The sequence below is a fragment of the Leuciscus leuciscus genome (genome assembly GCF_965113295.1).
Source record: "Leuciscus leuciscus genome assembly, chromosome: 15".
NCBI lineage: Eukaryota > Metazoa > Chordata > Actinopteri > Cypriniformes > Leuciscidae > Leuciscus > Leuciscus leuciscus.
The window spans coordinates 33,150,420-33,174,599 of record NC_138739.1 but is presented as its reverse complement, the minus strand read 5'-3'; the positions used below and the strand labels follow the sequence as shown (position 1 = coordinate 33,174,599).

The window sequence follows — 24,180 nt, the reverse complement described above, 5'->3', positions numbered from 1 at the left end:
GACCAGGTGGAGGAATGTGTGTGTGCGTGTGCAAAAGAGTCTATATTTCAGTCACCACACCAGGACTGCTGTACCAACATACCCTCACCCAACTACCTGAGAGTATTTTTCTTGTTCGGGGCAGTAAAATGTGTCTGGGAGGAAGTCATTAAGATGATGTGTTATCTGAGCTCCAGATGAGTTTGGAGTGTTTATTCCCTGCTAGTTTAACTGACCGTCTGATTGCATCTACACATATGCAGGCTCTGTTGCCTTGAGATATTTTATATCCTCTGCAAAAACATTTCCTAAATTATGATCCATTTATCACCAAAACCAACAAACTTCTAGGTGACCCCATGACCCCCTGTTGTGGTTGTTTGCTCTCTGTAAGTGCTTCTTGAATGTGCTTAGAACATTTAAACCGCAGAGTAAGATCTCTAGGAGTTCTTCTTTAACAAATCCTATACAAAAGCCATGAGACCCTTCACCCTGCGAGTTGGCAGTTAAAGCCATCTTGACAGGGGTCAGGGTAGAGTTAAGGCAAACCACAATGCCTCAAATGTGTTTGTTGGTGTGACAAAAAACAAACATTTACCTGAACACAAAAGCCACTCCATATCGAAGGCAGCTGCTGTGAAGAGTTTACAAAGGCTTTGGGAGAGCATGGTGGTCTGGGAGGCATCTATCTCTCTCTTTCCCGCTTTCTCTTGATCAGGATCACCTTGTTATTTCATCTGCTGAAAGCCATCAGTCAGATGTTCGTTCAGACCTGGGTGTGATTACCTCATTGCATTAGCTCAAATGGCTGATTTAAGCTGGAAAATACAGATAACACAAGTTATTCTGTTAGGTGTACAAGGTTTCCAGTTGGTCATTTACAGCTATTAGCTGGTTAAGGTGGTTGATCTGCTAGACTAGCAGTTGGTAGGCCTGAAGTGAACCTAGTGGACCATCTTGGTCAAGTTTATTAGAGATGCTAAAACACCTTGGCTAAAATTCTAGGGGTCTATGGACCTTGTCCCAAATGGCACACTTCATGTGGACTGTAGCCTTTGTTTGTGCAAGTCCATGATGTCTATTATCCATAGGGTATCTCATGTGCCATTTTATGATTAAGAAGGGTGTTCAAGATTAACTAGATTGTGCTAATGGAGCTTAAGCTTAAGTTTTAGCGTCATGATCAATACAGAATTTCATGTTGCATTTGTATTGGCTAGTCAGTAGACATAGGTTGTAGCAGCAAACACTGTGAGATGATCATGTTAAATTTCTTCGGAAATCAGGCCAACTTGGCATGACAATTTTACTAATGGAGCTTGAGCTTAGGTTTTAGCGCCATGTTGCAACGATCAATATGCCATTTCATGTCTCATTTTTATTGGCTAGTCAGTAGACGTAGGTTGTAGCAGCAAACACTGTGAGATGATCATGCTAAATTTCTGACACTGTCAGAAAATTATCGCATGCTATCTTTGGTCGCAAGACCGCCTTTGAACCTCTCTCACTGTACGACGTAGGAACACCGTTTAGGAGCAACGACCACAGAAATTGTCGATTGGTCATCTTTCGTCTGGGACGGCCCAAAATCGTACAATGTGTACAGAGCATAAAGTGTGGTGTTCGAGTAGAACAGCAAGTGCTGAGGGTGGCATTTGGGACAGGACCTTGGTCTAACCTACTTTGAGCAACAGACCAGCTACCAACTGTGCCATTCTCACTTCTCCTCTCCATCCCCCCTTCCTTTTTCAGTTTTATTCCCTGTCGTCTTCTCAGTAGGAGCATTCCTGCAGATTTAATGACACTTGTCGTGAGACAGTGGGTCAGGGAGGGTTGGAAGGACATGTTGTGATGAAAGTCAGGATTGAGAGAGACAGGGGAATGGGGTCAGTGGTCAATCTACCCCTGCACTCTGGCCTCTGTCACCCCCTTCTCCACGCCGTTGAGTTTATCTGTCAGCAGATGGCTTACCCACCCGCATACTGTTGATTCAGGCAAAGACACAAAACAAACGGAGAATTCACCTCGGGCTTAGACCCGCTCACCCGTATCCAAGACTGAATGTGCCATTCACCTACAGCTCCCAAAGGGCACCCTAAAGCCTCCCACCATGTCCACGCTTTGGTGACATATTGTCGCATGGACTGCTGGGTAGTAGACTAATGTAAGTTACACACCAATTTAGGATTTGTTAGGGTGGTTTTGGGTGATTGTGGGAACCCTTTTGAACCATCAAATGACAAATGGGACTCCCTGTAGTCTTGTGGAATTAACAGATACACAACAACTGCCATAAGTATGCAAGTCTGCTTTTAGTGCTTAATTTGGAAAAGGGTTAGCTTCTCTCTGGTCCTATTACAAATGCTGGACTCGTCGTGTTCTTCTTGATACTGTAGTGGTGTTATGCTGTCCAATCCTTCTCCTGGAGGGCCACTTTCCTATGCAGTTTAGCGCCAACACACTGGCCAGGAAGTTTCTAGTGATCCTAAAACCCTGATTAGCTGGTTCAGATGTGTTTAATTAGGGCTGGGGCTAAGCTCTGCTGGATGGTGGCCCTCCAGTAACAGGATTGGACACCCCTGATGTAATGCATATACTGTCTGCAAAAAGATACATCTAGGTTGTGTCGAGCACCCCTTTGAACCATGAATGTGCTTACGAGAAGGCCAAGAAACCACACATCCACACCCTACAACCAAATCCTACAGTTCTAGGGCCAGTCGAGTAAGATCCCTAATGATAATTCATATAAGATCGCATCATGATAAACAGGATATGGCAGATATGAGAAATGAAGAATCAGCTCTCTTGTGACCAGAGCATTGCCAAAGAAACGTATCATGGAAACATTAACCTGATGGGCACAGCCAAGGTCACCATTAGCAGCTATTTTAGGGATAACTTTATCTCTGTCATAGTTACACACTCCAGGGATTAATGAGGACTAATCTGGCCTTGGATGGAAGAAAAAAGGAGCACGCTTGTTTTTAGATGCAGGGGAAGGATTGGGAATTATTGCTTCATGGCTCGGTTACACACAAGACCAATGAGGAGCCTTTATTTGAATGAGTGCCAAGTTATCTACTATAGTGAAATAAATGCCTAATCTGGACTTTTGGATGCCCATGTTTAGCAGAAATAGCTTGTGAAAATGGACCAATACTCAAAGGATGCATAACTCATGTTTACCGACTGCAGAGAAAATCAATTAGAGACGATTTCCTAGATGGATAGTAGTTTACCTCACACAGAGTTCAAGTATGCCGACCTCTACATCTCCTTTAGGGAAGAGATAACTCTGTGTTCAGCTCCAGAACAATCGTGGGGGACAAGGAATGTTATTCAAAAGGCTCATAAAATGGGATGCAAGTAGCTGAGTAAGGAATTTAGAAGGGAAAAATGCTACATCTTTCTCCAGTGTCCCATTTCCTAAATGTGTTTCACATGAGATGTACTGTATGTGATAAAAAATGTTGGTGATTTTGATGACAATTGTTCATATAATTAGAGTATAATAATTCCAATCCTGTTTGAGGGACACAAAAGGTGAATTTTTAATTTTTGAACTGGCTGATCTTTTCAATGCATTTTAGTCCACAAGATTCATAAATGACACAAAAGCAGCAAAAATGTAGTCCATATAACTCATATATAATACATTATATTCCAAGAATTCAAGACATGAGGGTGAGTAAATAATGATGGAATTTAAATTTTTAGTTGAACTAACACTTTAAGGGCAAGGATATGTCTGAAGTATTTACGCTGACGTAATTTAAAAGCGCAGACAGCAACTATGGTGGTATGTCCTGGTGAGCCTCTAGTGTTTCTCTTGTTGGTTTTGCTTTGTTAGTTTCCAATGAAGCAACCACTTAACCATCTGCTCCAGCATTTAGAAGAACTTGAGCCCTGAAGTCCGACCCTAGAGCCTGGGATGTGGGGTCGAAGAGGACGTTGCTGGACAATGGTTCGGCCAAATGACCTCCTCTCACTTCAAAAACAGCCCCAGCTCCAACAGCCTGGACTCATCTCCTAATGGCCTCACCTCTATTACTAGACGAAAAAGCCCTCGCCAGTGCTTGTTCATCAAACCGTATCCAAGACACGCAGGAAAATTCAAAAGGACGGATTAGAGGAATGCATGCAAACAATGGCGAATAAAACAATGTTTATACAAATTAGCAAAAACAGTCTCAATGGAGACACATTTGACAATACCTCAGAGATACCGCGGGTCTACAGACAGAGAGAAAAGAAGTGTGGGAGAGGCAGAAATACAATAGCTTGTTTAAAAAAACAATTCCTTCTTAAATTTGCTGGCATGATTTGCTTCGCCTAATGAGAACACAATCGATCAGACCGAATGGAGGAGAACAAATAGTCTTTATCTCAATCTGTTACTGAACATCTGTTTGGAACAGAGTTGGGGAAGCTAAGCACTAAAAGTTGGTGCTAAAACTACAGTCAAGTTGGCCTTTAAAAAATTTGCTAGAAACTATTCAAAATATCATGTTTAAGTAAATAAGATGCATTCAAAAATGTAAAACAATTAAAAATACATAACTTTACATATGAGACTAAATTCAAAACAATGAGAGTCAATCTTAATTAGACAAAGAGTGAGTTTTACAGTTGCATTGACCATATGGGATCCATCTTTAAAGCAACCTCAATCAGACGTAAATCACTCCGGCTGTCGGATCGAGAGTGGATCATGTTTTCAGTGTTTTCTCAGAAACGGCAGGTGTTGAGAGGGCGACACTTTAACGATGCTTATAAGTGCCCATTACACAAAAAAATGGATTGAGAACCAGCCAGCATCAGTTAAATTACCAACAGACCCAGAATCACAAAAGTGTAAACGGTGTTCAACATAGAAAAATAACTCGAGGCAGGAACAGAATGATTACATCTAAACTCAACTAGAGTAATTTGACAGCATCATTCTTCAGCATTTTGCAGTCAGTAACATCTCTTCTTCAGAATTTATATCTACTAAAACACAACATATAGCTAAATTTCAGACTTGCAGAACTGAATTCACCTCTATAACAACCCAAATAGTGTCAGAATGCATGTCACTGCAATTCAACACCCAAAATACAAAATGGCTGCCAAGTTTCGAAGAAAACAACACGATAAAAAAAAAGATCTGAAACTGCACAAATATTACATCAATAAGCATACAGTGGATTTTTCAGCAATTTGATTTCAGATTCAAAGAAGAAAATGGTTTAAATCTCAGACAATTTTGGCTTGATTGACAATTTGATGCTCCTATTGTGCCTCAAGGCCCGTACACACCGGGACGAATATCGGCGCGCGTTATTCACCAGCGTTTTTCAACGCGTTTTTTGTGTTCACACCCAAGCGATTTTCGCTGACGATGAGCCGAGTGAACATGCAAATTCATTCCCTGACATTAGATGGCGCTTAATGTAAAACAGAAATACAATACCACTCCATAACAGTCTATACTCTGCAATACCACTCCATAACAGTTCTCTTTTAACAAGATTTTTGTAGTCGCTGTCGCGTTTGTCATATAGTTCTTTATTCCGACACCAACGAGACCAGCAGCTCTACATTCATCTTGCCTTGCATCTTCCTCGTCATTTCTTCCCGGCAGTGTCTGTCTATGGGCAGTGTAGACGCTACTTGGCGTAGCCTATATCTTCTTCGCTGTTACGTATGTGTGCTCGGCAAGACCGTTTTGTGTTTGAGCGCCACCAAGTTGTGTTTTACTGTAACTTCAGAAGCTCCAGACACGTGAGCAAAAGCGCCAATCTCATTGGTCGGATAGTTTTTGACGCGGCGCGTCAAACCAAAAAAACGAACCCGAGGCGTTTAAAAAAAAAATACGCTTTTACGCGTGGCGTTTTTCGCGTCGGTGTGCACACTCACATTGGCGCCCTTTGTTTAGTCACGAGGCGTTAAACGTCGGCGAATATCGCGCGCGAAATTCGTCCCGGTGTGTACGGGCCTTCAGTGTTCTGTTCAAACAAAACGTACACCTTAAACATCCTTTTCTTCTTCCTCGAGTGCAATCATTGTCCATAATTACGCATGTAATGTGGCTAAGGGTAAAATGACTGAAACAGACCACTTGTCGCTTCATGCGGAGAGGAAGAGAGCAGTCGTGATTGTGTTCAGAGTTCTGCTCTAATGAACCTGCTTCCAATCGAGGCTTCTTGGCGGAGCAGGAGGAAGTTCGTCCTCTCTGATTATATCACAGAAATGTGCTTTTAATGTGTCAGTCCTCCATTTCAGCGCTGAGAGGGAAACGTAATGCTCTGTAATGAGCCTCATTTTTCTTTGCTTGATAAAGGGAGGACAGACAAAGCACTTCAGCGCACTGGTCCTGCTGAGCACAAAGAAGTTTAATAAGAAGTTTTTGGACCGATTATTAGCTTAGATCATTTGCTTATTATCAGTTATGGTAATACATTTAGAAAGAATAGAACAGAATAGAATATTTTCAGAAATGTGTTTAATTATGTTATATCCGGTTTTATCCTACATTTTGTTGACATTTTTTGTTATAAATTTAGAAGTTTGGAAGAAGAATATAATATAATTTTTTCCTACATTTTGTTGACATTTTTGGTAATAAATTTAGAAAGAATATTATAGAATTGAATATTTTCAGAAATGTGTTTACTTTTTATGATTATATTATATTATATTAGTATTTTTCCAAAATTCGTTTACATTTTTGGTAATAGATATAGAAATTTTTCAGAAATGTGTTGACTTTTTATGATTATTATATCATATTATATTATTAGAAGAATTTCTAATACTATAATATAGGCCTAATTATTACTAATACATGTGTAAATAATAGAATACAATAATATTTCCAAAATCTATTGATTTCTTATTATTTTAGGACATTTATGAATATTATATTATATGATATTAGTATTTTTGCTAAATAATATGTTGACATTTTTGGTCATAAATGTAGATATAATATAAAATATGCTGTATCTGCTTGTGCTGTTCATGCACATTTCATGCCTCCATTTTCTAATGTTATCTTGGCTTTTGCAACCTCCTACTCAGCATTTAAAATTTGCTGTCAATTAAAACTGACTCTGGTTGCTACGCTTCCAGCAACACCGAGCAAAACACGAGCCGAGATGTGCGCTCGCCCTGCTGGAGAACTCAATCTGATGTCATGCGCCCCGTCTCGGCCTGCCACGATCTTTACTGACTGTCAGTCAAGAGGAAATCTCAGGACCACATCCCCAAATTACTTCCTCAAATCCCCTCATTCTCATTGATGGCCCATAATCAGTGTATTTAGTGTCACTTCTATGTCACATAAGATTTATGTTCCTTCTATTGGCTCAGATTTAGAAGATCTTCTATATTTGACGACCACCCCAAACCCTGTACTACTGAGGGATATAATACCTGGAGAAAGCTATACGGTTGCATTCCCATTCATGATTGGCTGCCTCAAGACTCCCTGGAAGTATGTGACATGAAATCTGTGTGAATATACATATATAATTTAGGTCTAGATGTTGTATTCATGACATCTACCAGCTGGGGCTAACGGGTCATGCTAACCAGCCAAAACCTTGACCTTCCTGCATTTCAGCCATATGGCCTCAAACAAGCAAACAATGATCCCTATCTGCCCCCGACATCAGGATCCATGGAGATGGGGCAAAATTCAGAATATGCACTTGACAAATATGGCCGTCTGGAAGTGTGGGGTGGGAGTTTCTGAGGCAGAGAGTTTACGTCTTTTGTTTAATAGAAAGAAGAAAAAATGCTCATTGAAGGCCTGCCAGAATCCGACACACAATGCTGCAAAGTAAACGTCCTGCCATCATTTAAAGGATCTTTTTCCCCTCTTACAAGCACAGTTTCAAAGAAACTTTAAAGAAAAGATCCATTAGGCACTTAAAGACAAATGCCAGAAATAAGGCGTTCAAACCTGATATCTGGGAAAGAGCAGATCTTGTTGCAAAAACGCATTGGAATTTTGCTCCAACTCTCCAATGATTCATTAACTGATTCACTGGCAAAATCCAACATGGATGTTGTGGATTTTAAGTGAAGAAACAATGTTTTAGTCTTTTTATCACATAAAACTATCACATGACTTCACAAGACTTATAATATAGAGCACTTGCCGTATGGACCACTTAAAAAAAACACTGGATGGAAAAGAGGAACACAAAAAAAGATATTTTGACGAATCATTCAACTGTTTTTGTCCATTTAATGAAAGTCAATGGGGTCCAAAACAACACGGCACAGCATTGACTTTCATTGTATGGACAAATAACACTGAGACAGTCTGTGTGTTCCACAAGAAGAAAGTAAGACATACCGGTTTGGTATAAATGATGACAGAATTTTCATTTTTTGAGTATGGCAAAATTTCAGATGAGTGCATTAAACATTAAAACAGTGTAAATGCAGCCCAGAAGTCTGAACAAATTTTCCTTTGGCTCACACACGTTTGTTACTCAAAGGAGTAATAAAGAAGCGAGAAAGCAGACTGAACTTAGACAGAAGTGTTCTCTCTTTGTTCAGGGCTGATCCTTGTAAACCTGGTCTGGCTGAAGCGATTAGACCTGGTCTATAGGGGGTCTCTCATGCAGACTTGACAGGAACCAGCTGAGACTCCAGGAGAAGTGTTAAACTGATAACTACCCCCAACACAAGACCCCCCAGCAGTCACTGTTGACACAGGATGGACTTTCCCTTATCTCCTCTGCATCTGATATCTACTTTAAACACTGGATATACCGGAAGCATTCCAGTTCTTTTTCCTCATTCACTTGAGCTAACATTCGTGGCGGTTTTGGTATTTCATTTCCTCGCCTTGTTTTTAGAGTAAAACCTACTGTAGCACACCGTAAAAAGTGAAAATGTACCTTGAGGAGCAATTTTTATATGGTCAGACACTTAAAAACGTATTTTGTTGTTGTAACCCAACGCAATCTGGTGGATTCAGTCGTACTAACAAGAATAAAACCAGTCAATTTAGATGTTACCAAATAAAGAACTTTTGTTTAGATTACCTGAAACTTTACTTATTTTTGCAGACTTGCCATTTTTTCATTTTATTGAATTTTTTACTTAACTTTTTTTTCTATTTTTTTTCTATTTTGCATCATTATATAATTATATAATAAAATATTTCAATATATGGTTTATAATATTGTATATACTACTATTTTATAAATATATATATATATATATATATATATATATATATATATACACATACATACATACATACACAACAATAAATAATATGTTATAATTTTATTAAATTATGTAATGTAATAAAATAATAATCACTATTGCAGTAGCATAAATAATTATATATGGTAAATGTATAATTATAATATTGTATATACTACTATTTTATATTATATATGCAATATATAATAAATATATTTTAATATATGACCATACATATATTAATATATTTTATGTATTACTAGATTAGCCTATTATATTAAAAAAAATGTAATAATAAATATGTGTATGTATATATATATATATATATATATATATATATATATATATATATATATATATATATACACATATACATATATATACAACATATTATCAAATACATACAAAAAAAATATATACACAATTATATATATAAAATCTTTATTTAAAAAAAATGAAACACTACTGAAGTAGCATTTGTTTCCGGTGACTGCGTTGCCACAAGTTGCCATCAAATAGACTGAACGGTTGAGTGGTTTGTTTAAAAAGTCTGATGGAGAGTGATTGTTTTTTATTTGCCGTGCAGCCGCAGAGACCAGCAGAGGGAAGCCTTTCATCCCTTTAATGTGTTCCCTCTTTTCAAAGATGACAATAGTTGTCCTCTGATTCCTAACAAACATCTCAGCTTCTCAGTTTGGAACATAATAAACCCTGCATGCGTAAGGAGCGAGTCTCTCAGGACAGATGTGAGCGCTATAGCACGGATCAGACCTCCGGCTCTGCTTTCCTGGGATTGAGTGCTACGACACACCTGCTGCTTCTAGATGCCTATCGACCAGTGGATACTGAGTCTGAGGACTGGAGTTTGAGTGTGGCTCGTATGTGCAAATGTATTTTGTTTAATGGTTTTGTGTTTCTTTGACTTCTTCCCTTTTTTGTAAGGTTTGTGTGTTTAGTATATTTGTATTAACTGTAATCACGAATGGATGTAAATAATCTCCTTATGGAATCTTTGACCAACAAAAGTATATCATCACATTCATTAAAGTTTGTACTAGATGGAAATCAATACCGTAACATCAAAAGAACAGAAGAGAGAAGGAAACCTACTATACCACCAAAAATGTTTAAAAAGCAGTCATTTTTATCATGTTACCATAAAGGGCCAATCATAAATAGCCAACTGTTATTAACAGTAAGCATTTTTTTATGTTGAAAATAGCTTTTAGGTTTCATTTGGTAAAGATCTGGGTAAATGCATCCAAGTACATAGCCATTATTTAATATAGTGAATTAATATTGTTAATGAATTAAAATTAAAATGAATTAACTGCCAATAAATAAACCCATATAAATTAGGGTACGACAACGCTGTACTAAAAACTGAAAAGTTTTTACTTTGTGTTTTTCAAATACTGACGACAACATTGTCAAAACGTCAGTGAAAACGATTAAAAACGCTGCATTATTCATGCCAGACCAGTAGATGTCACTTTGTAAAGAAACGCTATCCACCTATAGACTGAACATGTAATACATACGCGCGTGACGTCACCGTTTTCACAAATTTGCGTTTTTGTAGTTTACACTGATACGAAAATGGTATCGTTTTTAAAGACTTGCACTGAAACACATTTTCAAACATTTACGTTTTCAGCGCCGTTGTCGTGTAAATGAACGGCCAAACGCATAAAAAGTTTTCTCTTTTTAGTTAAAAATGGTGTTGTGGCCCCTCAGTTGCTAAATTATTAGCCATTAATTAATAATAAAACTTTTTTTTTTACTAAAATGGTACCTTTGGGGTAAGTTGTGCCAGATGCATTGGGGTAAGTTGTGCCAGCGCCATCAACTAACAGTGATATTATTTACAGCATTTAGAGGCGAATCTCACCATTACAAATAATCTTTCAGTAACAAATACCAATTCCAAATACCAAATACCAAAATACCAGTGAAAAAATTATAATTCGCGACATTTAGATATTCGGAATATTAAAAAAAAGTTCCTAGATAGTTTACGATAAAATAGATAATGCATCGTGCATTACTAAACTGTTGGTTCTCATTTATGCAAATTGTTCATGTATTCCCCAACAATTGAACTTAAACCCATTTTCTCTCAATCCCATGGCCTAGAGGAAATAGGTAAAAAGTGGCACAACTTACCCCCACTCTCACCTAGTGTAATTTTCTGCTTCAGTGAAATGTAAATAAACACAAATATAAAGTGATTTATTTACTGTCCTGCGTCATGCATTCGTCTTCGGTTGTCCGTCAGCTCTTCGTGAGAACAAAGTGAAGGAAAACGTTTCTCTGAAACACGAAACCTGAGGATGTGAAACGTGCCCTCTGCCCTCTAAAGTGATACAAGTTGCAGAGTTGTCACTTAGGTCAGTAGTGATGTTTAGTAATCTTTTCAACATCCTCCTGCTCACTTGCACTTTAAAAAAGGCCAAGGGTTGAGATCAACAATGTGGACATTAACGGGAGGATTTACTAATATCACTGGACGCCCCAAAGCCAGAAAAAACAACAAAGTCAAAAAAAAGTTCGAGCGCTTACATTTTAAAGCTGAAAATCCGAGCGTTTGATCTCAGATCAAAAGGGATCACTAAAATACTCCAAGTATACATTTAAACAACAAAGAAAATACTTCTGTTGTTTAACAGGGATGATTGTTTTTCCACCTGCAATATTGTTTGTCATACGTGCCAAACGTCACTCCTGTGACTAAATATTACGAACTGCAAGACGTTTGAAGTGCCACTGAAACACAACAGACTCTCGATGACCTCAAAAACATATAATTAATGTTAAGTTTGTATACCGCTCCTTTTCACATGCCTGTTGTTCGCACCTCGGCTGACCGCTTGATAACTATCAACACCCTCTAAAGTTTACGGGCTGTTAAGGGGGTTTGGTCTCTCAGCGTGAGGGTCTGAATGCTGCCTATTAAAAGTGTAACACAGTGTCTCCACTGACTCTGTTTGAAAGGTACTTCACCAGCCACTGTTTTATGGAGACGGACACTCACATGGCCTTGCTTTGGTCTGTGCTCGGTTTTTTCTTGTTTTTTTCGCATTGTTGCAAAGGCCTGTTCAACTGGGCAAGAACTTTGTTGTTCAATAACTCAATATGATGCGTCAGGACATGTCACGCTAGTGATAGTGATCGTGAAAAATGGCATGACACGTCTTAACGCCCCATATTTGAATGAAAACAAATGCAAATTAATTTCTTAAGAGCTTTGGCAGAGCAAATGATAACAGTTTTGGTCTGTTAATTACACAAAGGCATCGTAATGGCTTCAGAGAAGTTGAAAAAGTAATATAATAAATAAAAAAGTTATAATTTTTATATTAAATAATTTCTGGTTAACTGCCGATAAATATTTGGCAGATTAGTCACAAATGATTAATGAGTTGGGGTAAGATGTGCCAGCTGCTTTGGGGTAAGTTGTGCCAGTGGCATCAGCTAACAGTGATAGTATTTACAGCATTTGGAGGCAAAGCTCACTATTACAGATATTATTTCTAGAACAAATACAATTACAAAATGCAGAAAATTCTTTCCCAACATTTAAATATTCTGAATATAAAATACCTTTCCTTGATAGTTTAAGAGAAAAAAAAAAATGCTGCAAAATAAAACATTTTAATGTAATGGTAAAGTCAATCCAATTCCCCATGGCTTTTATCTTGTGACATTTAAAGCATTTAAGCTTTTAGGTCTTAAAGATCACAAAAAGTGTGTATTCAAACTTTTGCCTGAGATACACCCGAATCATATAGAATCCTAAAATGGAGGGAATCTGCTGGTAAACTGAGAGCCAGGAAATACAGCAGCGCCAGTTAAGTGAAAGTCGACTACCAGAAAAACATGACATGAAACAAACAATAACAAATCGAAGCATTGAGAAACAACAATACTGAGATAACAGCAGGGACTCTGCTTTCTCCGCTCCTCTGAGAAGAGAAAAAAGATGCAGAGGAAGATAGAAACAAGAGAGAGAGAGAGAGTCTGAGTCAGACTGTCACTGTTGAATCTTTGCCAGAATATTTTCGGACCTTCGCTGGAGAAGGTGGCAGTCGGAGGACAGGGTCCAGCCCCCCTCCCTCCTCCTCCTCCTCCTTCATCCCCTCCTCCTGAGAAAAGGGGGGAGTGTTTCCCTCTGGTCCTCAGTCTTAACACTTCGCAGATCTCTGAGACGCCACACTGAGCTCTGGAAGCTAGCTGTGACGGACAAAAGCCACACACACACACACTTGGCATGGATAGCAAAGTTCTAGCGCTGGTGGCCCTGCTGACGCTCGCCATATGGAGCCCAGAGACTGACGGTAAGTGGGTTACGACTAACATTTACAGATTTACAGCATTTAAGTTTTCAGATGATGCTTTGACGTGTTGTGTTGCAATTCAGTTAACTATAAATAACAATACATTGTAAAATTATTTTGCTGCCTTCAATTTTTAAGTACAATCAACTTGGATGTTTAATTAATTTCAGCTTAATTTACATTTTACTGACTTAAAAAAATGTGTTAAATCTTGTTTAACATAAAAAAGTTTAACTTTAACTTTAACTTATTTTGATGAGTTTAAGCAATGTAAAAACATGTTGTCATAACTTATTGATCATATAATTTTTTTAAATGTAGCTAGATGGATACTGGTGTATCATCCTGGGCATCTTACGCTAAAATAAAAATAAATAAAAACTTGTTTTTAACACATTTATAATAAATGAAATTGGTGAATTCATTATAAATGTAATAAAATAATATATTGTAATGTAACAAGCAATGTAATATTGTAATGTAACAAAATAAATATATTCAAAATGACAAAAAAATTACATATACATTTATAATGTGTAATATTAATTCATTTTAAATACATCACTCAAAACAAAATATATACTAAACAAAAACAAAGTAAAACCTAAAAACTAAACAAAAACAAAGTAAAACAACTAAAAACTGAACAAAAACAAAGTAAAACAACTAAAAACTGAACAAAAACAAAGCTAAACTAAAAAGTAAACAAATACAAAGCAAACTAAAAAGTAAACAAAAACAAAGCAAAACTAAACTAAACTAGACAAAAACAAAACAAAAATAAACAAAACAAAACAAAACAAAAACTCATAGCTTTTCTTTAAACCCTGAAGAAAATGGTGTAGGATTTACTTTGAAACCAATTTTCAATTGTTTGAGAAATTGCTTGTAAAATTCACAATAATTACAAAGAAACGGCAAGTAACATTTAATAAAACAGGAAATCTTTAAATAGAAACACTGAAATAGCATTTTCTTGTAAAACATAATCCAATAATCTTTGTTTTATTTACAACTTCGTAAAAGTTTTTTCTGTGTATGTTCTGCTGAAATGTTTTATTACTTGAGTCATAAATGGCAGAACTGCTGTATTAAGTTTTCCAGAATAGTGACTGTTTTCAGTTAATGATCATTAAGGAGTTAACGGTCATTAAGAGGTTCCATTAATATCACCTTGCAGCTGGTAAATGCCTTGCATAAATTAGCATATATGTCTTCACTATAGCTGTACATGTCTTTACATGTTAGCGGGTCTGATCTAAAAGGACAGAAGGTTTCGGTGAGATGTTTAACCAGCTGAAGTCTGGCTTTGTTGTTTCTGCTGTGAAAAAAACAAAAAACTAGCACTGTTTACTTATCCGCAAGCTCTATTAATTACTGTCTAATTAGGGAATAGTAAGCAAAAAGTTCCTGCGCTGTTCACTTGGCGCAGTGTTTAGTCAAGGCTTAATGGGCCGGTGTTTAACATGATAAAGGGAACAGAGAGTGTCGGAAATATCTGTGGGAATTCAGAGTTTGACTTGCCTCATAACCGGGTCCGTTTCGGCAAAGTGCAAAGGGAAACCAGGGAGATGTGAAACCATTCAGAGAATGTTCTTCAACAGATTCATTTAATGCACATATTCAGGTCTAAACCTGGAGTGGCATAGTGTGATTATGGGATTGTGCCGTATTTAATGTTGAGGACCCTCAGAAAGGCTCCTGATGAAAAACGTGGCGAGTGAAAAGCCAGGCCGGCCCCTGTGTGAATGGACGAGGGCCACTAGAATGCAGACTAATCTCTTTTTAATGATCAGGGTTTGTTAATGGTCGCAGGTGATCGGACACTTTCAGAAGATGCTTTCGAGAGTTCAGTGATTTGAGTTGTACTGTAGGATGATATTGCATTAACAGGAACTATGGATTGCTTTAGTTGGGAATTAAGTTTCTAATATGTGATTTCATTGTGTCTTTTGTAAGTTCTGAATACAAAGGTTTTGTCAAGTAATTTTAAAGGTTCAGATCAGCTAGAAACAGCTGTTTATCCATCTTGTTATTGTATGCATCTGCAAAAACTTTGTGATAATCTGTTGCAATGTAAAAAAAAAAATATATATATATATATATATTATTTGGGTAATTGGGTATTGGGTATTTATTATCTTTTTTTTTTTTTTACATATGACACAAATCAGTACATTACATTTTAAAATTGAAAACAAGATTTGTTTTAAACTATATTTCCGTGAATTAATGAAAATAATATGAAGAGAAGCAAGGAATTATCTTAAGTATTTTAAATTTTTTAAATGTGTTTCTAATATAATATCTGTATTTTGAAGATCTTATACACTACCATTGAAACATTTTGGATTTTTTTACATGTTACTGAAAAAAGTCTTTTCTGCTGCATTTGATGATCAAGAAATACAGTAAAAACAGTAAAATTGTGAAATATTATTATCATTTAAAATATCGGTTTTCTATTTGAACATATTTCAAAATGCAATTTACTCCTGTGATGCAAAGCTGAATTTTCAGCATCATTACTCCAGTCTTCAGTGTCACATGATCCTTCAGAAATCAGTCTAATATTTAATGTCCAAGAAACATTTATGATTATTATCAATGTTGAAACTGTTGAGGAAACAGTGAAACATGTTGTCTCAAGTTTCCTCAATGAATAGAAAATTCAAAAGAACAGCATTTATTTAAAATAGAAATATTATGTAACATTATGAATGTCTTTACTGTCACTTTTGATCAATTTAATGCATCCTTGCTGAATAAAAGTTTATTTTTTATTTTTTTTTAAACATACTGACCCCAAACCTTTGAATTAATTCATGAAAGTGTATTGATTTATCACTTCAATACAAACTGTAACTTCAGATCTCTTTGATATAAGAGGCATTTTTCCTAATTTCTCCAGCACTGACTCCATACTTTCTGTTCTGATCCCGTCACAGCTAAACCCATCAGTCTGGTGGAGAGATGTTGGTGCCGGTCCACTCTCAACACCGTCCCGCAGAGGAGCATCCGTGAGATTAAGTTCCTCCACACGCCCAGCTGCCCGTTCCAAGTCATGTGAGTCCACATCCCACGGCCGTCTATCTCACAACAGCAAAACTCTTCCACATTTTTCATGCTTTCCACAAGTACACCAATGATAGTCCTTTTAAGAGCTCCAAAAATAGCTCTTAAAGTTGCAAATTTCCAAGTTGCAAAGAAGCAATGTGTCCTGTTATTCAGTAACAGAGTAACAAAAAAGGACCGAATGAGAACATTTGAGAGAGTGATTTTGTCCTTATGAGCGTTCAGGTTTTCATGACACAATAATTGTTAAGGGTCAAAATGATTAGCTTTGTGTTACGGGTGACCTTGTCCTATTCATTTTACCAGCATTTGGTATTACTTCAGTGGTCTGGAATGCATTAAACCGAATCATTTGTACCCCGTCAGCAGCAGAAAAGCCAAAGCGCTACAGGGGATCAAGGTTACAGGGGTTACGGAGGTTAGCATGTAGCCAAGGGTCATTTGGGGAACAAACTTTGGCCGGAGGAAATCACCTTTAATCTGCCACCTTCCACACATCTTGTTTAGAAAGCCTTTCGGATTCATTGGCCTAGCCCTAGATGAAAGACAGCCACCTACCCTTTCCCCCCTAGACACGCACATCACTCATTTGGTTGTTAGCATTAGCTAGCTGTGAGGTAATTACTACCTGCTGTCTCAGTCCCAGACCACCGACAAGCTCGCGCAAAAGATCGTTTAGACTAGCTAGATTAACTCAGAGCCCTAATCACAAACAAACAAACAAATAAAAGCAAACTCTCTCAAGATAAACTCAATGGAAGACATCCCGCCAGAAAACAAACAGGGGGTAGCATTACACTTTTAGTTAGCTTACTGATCGGGAGGTTGATTGGGAGGATTCGTGTGTAGAATTGGGGTTAAGCGGATCTTTTATCTGAGCCGACAGGCTCCATTTGTCTAGACAGATTGAGAGATCCGTGTGTGTGTGTGAGGTGTAAGCAATACGAATAGGAGCCATTTGAATGGCAACGTGAGCCGCTAACTCTCAAACACAACCTTTTGCCACTGAGGTGCGAAGTCTGGGTGTCATTTGTGTTGTTTTCTCCATGTGTGGGTGAACGAAGCGTTTGAGGGGATTTTCCTGGCTGTGCCGAAGCAAATTTGGAGGTCAGATATCAATCAAAAAGATTTCTGCTCGAGTAATTTCAGACACTTTACTTTTTCTATTTGTCGTTAACCAACAAATTCTCCCAGCAAAAGTTTTTTTGGGCAAATATCAAGGTAAATTTTGCTGTAGGCCTAGTTATTGCAAGGATGTAACATAGATAGATAGATAGATAGATAGATAGATAGATAGATAGATAGATAGATAGATAGATAGATAGATAGATAGATAGATAGATAGATAGATAGAAAGACTGATAGATAGATAGATAGATAGATAGATAGATAGATAGATAGATAGATAGATAGATAGATAGATAGATAGATAGATAGATAGATAGATAGATAGATAGAAAGACTGATAGATAGATAGATAGATAGATAGATAGATAGATAGATAGATAGATAGATAGATAGATAGATAGATAGATAGATAGATAGATAGATAGATAGATAGATAGATAGATAGATCTACGATACCGTTTCTATGACTTTTCAAAAGAGGAAAAAACGTAGCCGTTTTAATCAGTTTTCTATATATTAATGCCAAGGTAATAAAACAGAATTTACAATGTTATAAATGTAGATTCATTAAATGAAAATGTAAAAAACGTTGCTAGATTTACGATGTTAATAACTGGAAACATACCATCACAGTCTGTTTACTTCAAGAACGATAATTATTAAGATATTAATGTGTATGAATGTATCAGTGTATTGACAATTTCAGAGGAAATCAAATAATTGATGTTACTTTAGACAAACTATATGCACATGCACAGTTCTGGGAATCTCAGTCAAAATCTTCAGAATCATCAAAAATTCCGAACTTCCAGACAGCACAACATTATCCTCACGAACCGGACCGCCTCTAATTCAATCCAGTTATCTGATGGAGTGCAGTGACTCCTGCCAGTACAGTAGAATAGAGGAGCTGAAATGTAGTCCATGACGGACAGCTGATACGATCTGATGAAACACACTGTAGAGCCGCAGAGGGAGAAAGGTACAGTCTCTCTATTGCTCTCGTCCGAAACAAATCCCTTCTTTTCTCTCTCTCATTACCAGTGCCAAGCTGAAGAACAACAGAGAGGTCTGCATCAACCCCAAGACCAAATGGCTTCAGCAGTATCTAAAGAATGCCATTAACAAGTAAGAAGAAACTCTTTCTACACTAGAAAAAAAAAAAACAGTTCACTGGGAATCATGGGATAAGATACAGTCTGTTTCCTTATAGACTTAAAAACGTTGAATTAAAATGTAAACAAATCTACTGGAAAATAAATTATGTTTAACACTTAAACTACAAAATGTTTATTCTAAGGTGCCACGGCACGGTTTTCAACAATACACTGAAAATTCTTTATGTGTTTTGGTCGTTCATTTACACAACAATGGTGTTTTGAGAGCCTGAAAATGCAAACTTTTGAAAACGGGTTTCAAAGTGCACATTTTTGAACACGATAGCGTTATCGTCTCCGTGTAAACTACAAAAACATGAACTTGTGAAAACGGTGTCGTCATGCGCACATGTATTACGTGTTCAGTCAATAGGCTCGTAGTGTTTCTTTACAAAGTGACATCGCCATCTACTGGCCTGGCATGAATAATACAGTGTCTTTAGCCGTTTTTCGCGGATCCGCTTGAACCGGGATCGTTTTGACAGCGTTGTCGTCTGTACAGAGAAAAATGCAAAGGAAGCTTTTCTGTTTTTAGTACATCGTTGTTGTGTAAACGTACCCTTACTATTTCAGTAATAAATGTAACAAAAAGTTACGTGTATACACTTTACATACAAAAAAGTATGTAAAGTGAGGACATAACTTTACACGTAACACTAGCTGCGTTTCCATTACCCTTCAAATTGCGCAAATTGAAAATGCGAATTTGAAAATACGCCCAATGGAAACACATCAATTTCGCAAAAACTCCCATATATCGCAAAAACATTTTTACGCTCGCATGAGGTGTTTTTTCAGCCAATTCGAAAAAGGAATATTTCGCAAAACTGCAAACAGTTTTTCTGCATTTAGAGATCACCTAGCGAGACACCTGGTCACCTCTATAACCTCACAGAAACATCTCATATGTTCCGCTCCCAAGAATAAGGGCCTTTTTTCTTGCCAATAATGCTTGGATAACACGCTTACATCTCATTCGATTCAAAATGACGGCTAGTGCAGTGGCTGCGATATACATAGACCTATCGACATTCGTTGCCATGATTTCTGGAATGACTTATCGCTCGAGAAACAAATTACTCTAACCCTCTAATTATAAAACGTTTTAAAAAAAGTAAAACAATGCTTTACATAAGAAAACCTATCATGGAATCACACCGATTTATTAAAAGGAAATAATGAAATGTATATGTTCTGATGTAATGTAATCTGTATGTAATCAACTGTATTAAATTTGCAGTGAGAAGGATTTACAGAATGTGTTCATTTACGCAATTTACTTTACATCAAAAGCAAATGTAAAGGTGCTTTAGCATTAAGTGTTTTAAAACAAATCTTAGCTGCAATTTACAAGTTGTTGTTCCTGACAATTAAATGGCATATGTGGAATGTTATTGGGTAATTTAAGATTATATAAATTACACGTTTACCTAAGTAGGTAATTAGGCTCCACCACAGAGCCTTAAGCATTTAACCCCTGTTCATTGATCACACTAATTGTAGATTAATGATGAGGTAACAGGCAGAGCAGAGAGGTTTTACACCACTATAATCGGCCTCCTATTGTGCCACTGAGCCGAACTGAATGATGCCATTAAAACATAAAAAGGGAGAAAAAAAAACACTATAGATGAGTTGATTATTATGGGTCAGTCTGGAGAAAAAAAAAAAAGCAAAACTAATAAAGATGACAAAAGCACATAACAAAATTAGGACAACTTAAAGTAAAACTGCAAATTTACAAATAAAAACCCATTCAAAAATATGAATAAGTGCTATATTAGTAAATAAATAATACTAAAATAGCACTTATATCTAAGGCATTCTGTGAATTATCTAAATTTATTACAATAAATCTAAAACTTAGTCATCTTTTTGTTCCAAGTGACCTACTTGCAAAAGACTTAAAAACTATGTTCTAGATTGATAAAAAAACAAAAAAATTGTTCATAGAAATGTTCAAAGACTACAATTAGTTTCATCCTCAGAAATGTAATAAATGTTTCAGCATTGACATCTACAGTATTAGTCTTGAAAGTAGTACTGTAAATGGAAAACAAAACAAGTGCTTGTTCATCTCTAATAATACGACTTTTCTTTCTCTTTCAGAATAAAGAAGTCAAAGAAGCGTTCAAAGTAAACACGCGAGGATGTGCGGGGAGGACCATGGTGCATCTCTGACCTCTAAAGAGGCACACGTCCTCTTCCCTCGCTCCCTTAGATCACTCTTCCTCTTTCTGGACTGCTTGCACAAACAGCACTTCACCTAAACCAGCCTGCAGCTCACCAAAACACAACCAAACACCTTCATCCCGACGCACTGCTACTGCTGGCTGTGACTATTTACTGGTGCACGAGTGAATGAAGCGATTGAACGCGACCTTAAACGTGTGAATGTGAAGGCAAGAGAAATATTTACAGGATTTCCGCAACTTAAAGGGCAGTAAAAATGAGAGTTTGTGGATTTGTGTCATAGGGATGTTTAACCTTTAGGATAGTTTGGGATTAATAAGGGACGCAAGCAAGTGAAAAAGATGCAGAAAGTTAAAACTGCCCCTGTTCAAGTTTACTTTAGCTGTAGTCTAGGTGTTTAAAAGCTCATCAGCACACATGAATGAGCTAGCATGCTAACGCTAGCTCTGTTCCAAAACCTAATGAGCCGCCTACCTAGACACCCAATGCGAAAAACGACTAAATAAACTGCCTTTTATTAAATTTACGTCAGTATCAGTTGTATTTCACATTTGAAGCAATCCCAGAATGCATTGCGACAAGCTCAATTCAAAATCCAAGAAGGCGGACGTGAAAAGCAATTCATAAATATACTCAAATTTCATTCAATATTAAATAAAAAGTAAAAAATGGACTATTGTTCCCTGTATTTCTATGCGTTTTTATTCTTAAAAACTCCGCAATTAGCTTAGCAACATGCTAACGCCATGTTTGAAATCAATTGTGAGCTGAACATTTTTGTGGAGTGTGTTTCAAATCAATCACTTACAAAGTTCCGTAACAGTTTACACGACACCAATTTCAACTAAAAACGTCAAACATTTTATGCCTTTTGGTCGTTCATTTACACGACAACGCCGTTTTGAGGGCCTGAAAATGCAATCTTTTGAAAACGGGTTTCAAAGTGCACGTTTTTGAAAACGATACAGTTATCGTCTCCGTGTAAACAACAAAAATGCGAATTTGTGAAAACATTTTCAGTCTATGGGCGTCTAGTGTGTCTTTACAAAGTGACATCGCCATCTACTGGCCTGGCATGAATAATACAGGGTTTTTAGTCGTTTTCACGGATCCGTGTGAACGGAGATCGTTTTGACAATGTTGTCGTCTCAATGCAAAGGAAAAACGTTTAGATTTTTAGTACATCGTTGTGTAAACCTACCCTTAGAAGATAGTAGGCAGTAAGTGTTGTGCACTTAGCAGTGCACTATGTAAGTAAGAGATAGCAAGGTTTTGGAACAGAGACACGTTTGGCACAGGGCTGCTACTACAGGAAACAGAATCATAGTTTCCTGCCTTCCTCTTCCTCTCTGCTACCTGTGCGTAGCAAATGCCATACACTGAAATTCAAGAAATATGCAGTTTAAAGCAGATATGCTATATGTATAAAGCAGGTGTTGTTAATGCAATCACGCCATGGCAGCTTAAAACTTCTGCTCTTGTGTATCGAGCGACATTCCGTGACTCGGGCCTTAATTAACAGCATTTGCATACAGATCTGCACTGTCGAGTGGCCTAAATGTGTGTCATACTGGTTGTGACTTGGATCCAACAAGAACAACCAACATGTAAATATTCTCCAGCACTAAATGGCTGTCAGTAAATGGGTTGAACAGGGACCAAAACTGAACCGCATGAATGCAAGCGATTTTTGTAGACTAAATTAATATTACTTTATGTATTCCATATGTATCGTGAATTGTTTTTAGCCACAAAATTAAGATATGACTGTGATTATGGTTTCCATGACATTAACACATTTATCTAACACACATTGTTTCTGATCATGTTTTGACTCAAATGCCCAATTGCTGTTTTTGAGCCACTTTAAAAATATAAGGAGTTTGTAATGTAATGATTTATTTTTGTATTTTGTATTGATCGATATGAATAAAAACACAACAGTACAATATGAAGGAATTTCTAGAGAGCATTGTATTACAGATCACACTTCCACAATTATTCACTTGTCCGAGTTATATGCAGTTTACAAGCTCATTTAAATGAAACCTTTGAAAAGAAAATGTTATATCATATAATTTTTACAACTGGTAAAATGTTTTAATTTTACATTTAATTTAATTTAATTTAATTTAATTTTAAAAAATGGATTACTAAATTATTATTTTTTACTAAACTGGTAGTGTATATATATAAATATACATATATAAGAATTTTTTTTTAATTTATATTTAAATATTGTTTTTATATACATGTATGTATACATACATAAATTCATCATGACATTTCCTTATGAATTTTCCTCTAGGAACTCTAGGAACCATAAACAAACAGTCAAACATGTGTTTTTCATCAGGTATTTCTAATAAGCCCTGGACAGATGTATGTTTCTTTTGTTTTCCACTGTTACTAAATGCAACTTTTTATTGTAAAAATGTCCTATTAAAAAGGCCCCAGTGTGAATGTTGCCTCAGGGTCAGTAGAGCCAGACGTCTGCACCCTAAAACACGGATTTCTGGAAAAGACATTTGCTGGACCGTGACATATCAAATGCATTTATATTTACTAAGATTATAAATGATGATTTTAATTACTAAAGGACTGAGAACTGAAATTTGTACATTTATAAATCACCTTTTTCTATAATAATAATTAAAAAAAATAACGTCTCTGAGAATCTAAAACTACACCTACGAAAAGGTGGTTCAGTTTAACTCAACTGTAGGTTTGTGTCAATCAGAGATTGTCAGTCAGTGAACAATAGAGTGCTGAAATCAATACAGCTGGTACTTATTGTAAAAATCATTTCTTCAAGATGTTGGACCTTGAGGAAAGGCTGGACCCCTGGACTCATTTTTAAAACCTGAGTGTATGATATCTGTAGTGAAAGTTTGATATGAGTCCTCCGCAACAAGGTCGGTCTACAAATACATTAAAAGTGTCACTTCTAAAACTGGAAACATATGACACAGATTGATTCCTCGTCTGACTAAGCTTTCATACTGAGAACAGAGGGAACGGTTTATGTGGACGGGTTTAAAATGTGCTTTCAAAAGTAATCAGGGATTGTATAATAAGAATAAATCATCAATACT

At 36.7% G+C, this 24,180-nt stretch overlaps 1 protein-coding gene and 1 long non-coding RNA gene across 2 annotated transcripts in view; one reads left to right on the top strand and one right to left on the bottom strand.

The window, feature by feature from the left end:
- LOC309475549 overlaps nt 1-24,180 on the bottom strand; it is a 209,829-nt gene that overhangs the window by 153,956 nt on the left and 31,693 nt on the right. The window lies entirely within an intron of this gene.
- Nucleotides 13,377-23,035, top strand: cxcl12b (chemokine (C-X-C motif) ligand 12b (stromal cell-derived factor 1)). Its single transcript, XM_082138182.1, has 4 exons — nt 13,377-13,532; nt 16,481-16,598; nt 18,780-18,863; nt 21,002-23,035. The coding sequence occupies exons 1-4, from the start codon at nt 13,466-13,468 to the stop codon at nt 21,030-21,032; spliced, it is 300 nt and encodes a 99-aa protein (XP_081994308.1). The 5' UTR covers nt 13,377-13,465; the 3' UTR covers nt 21,033-23,035.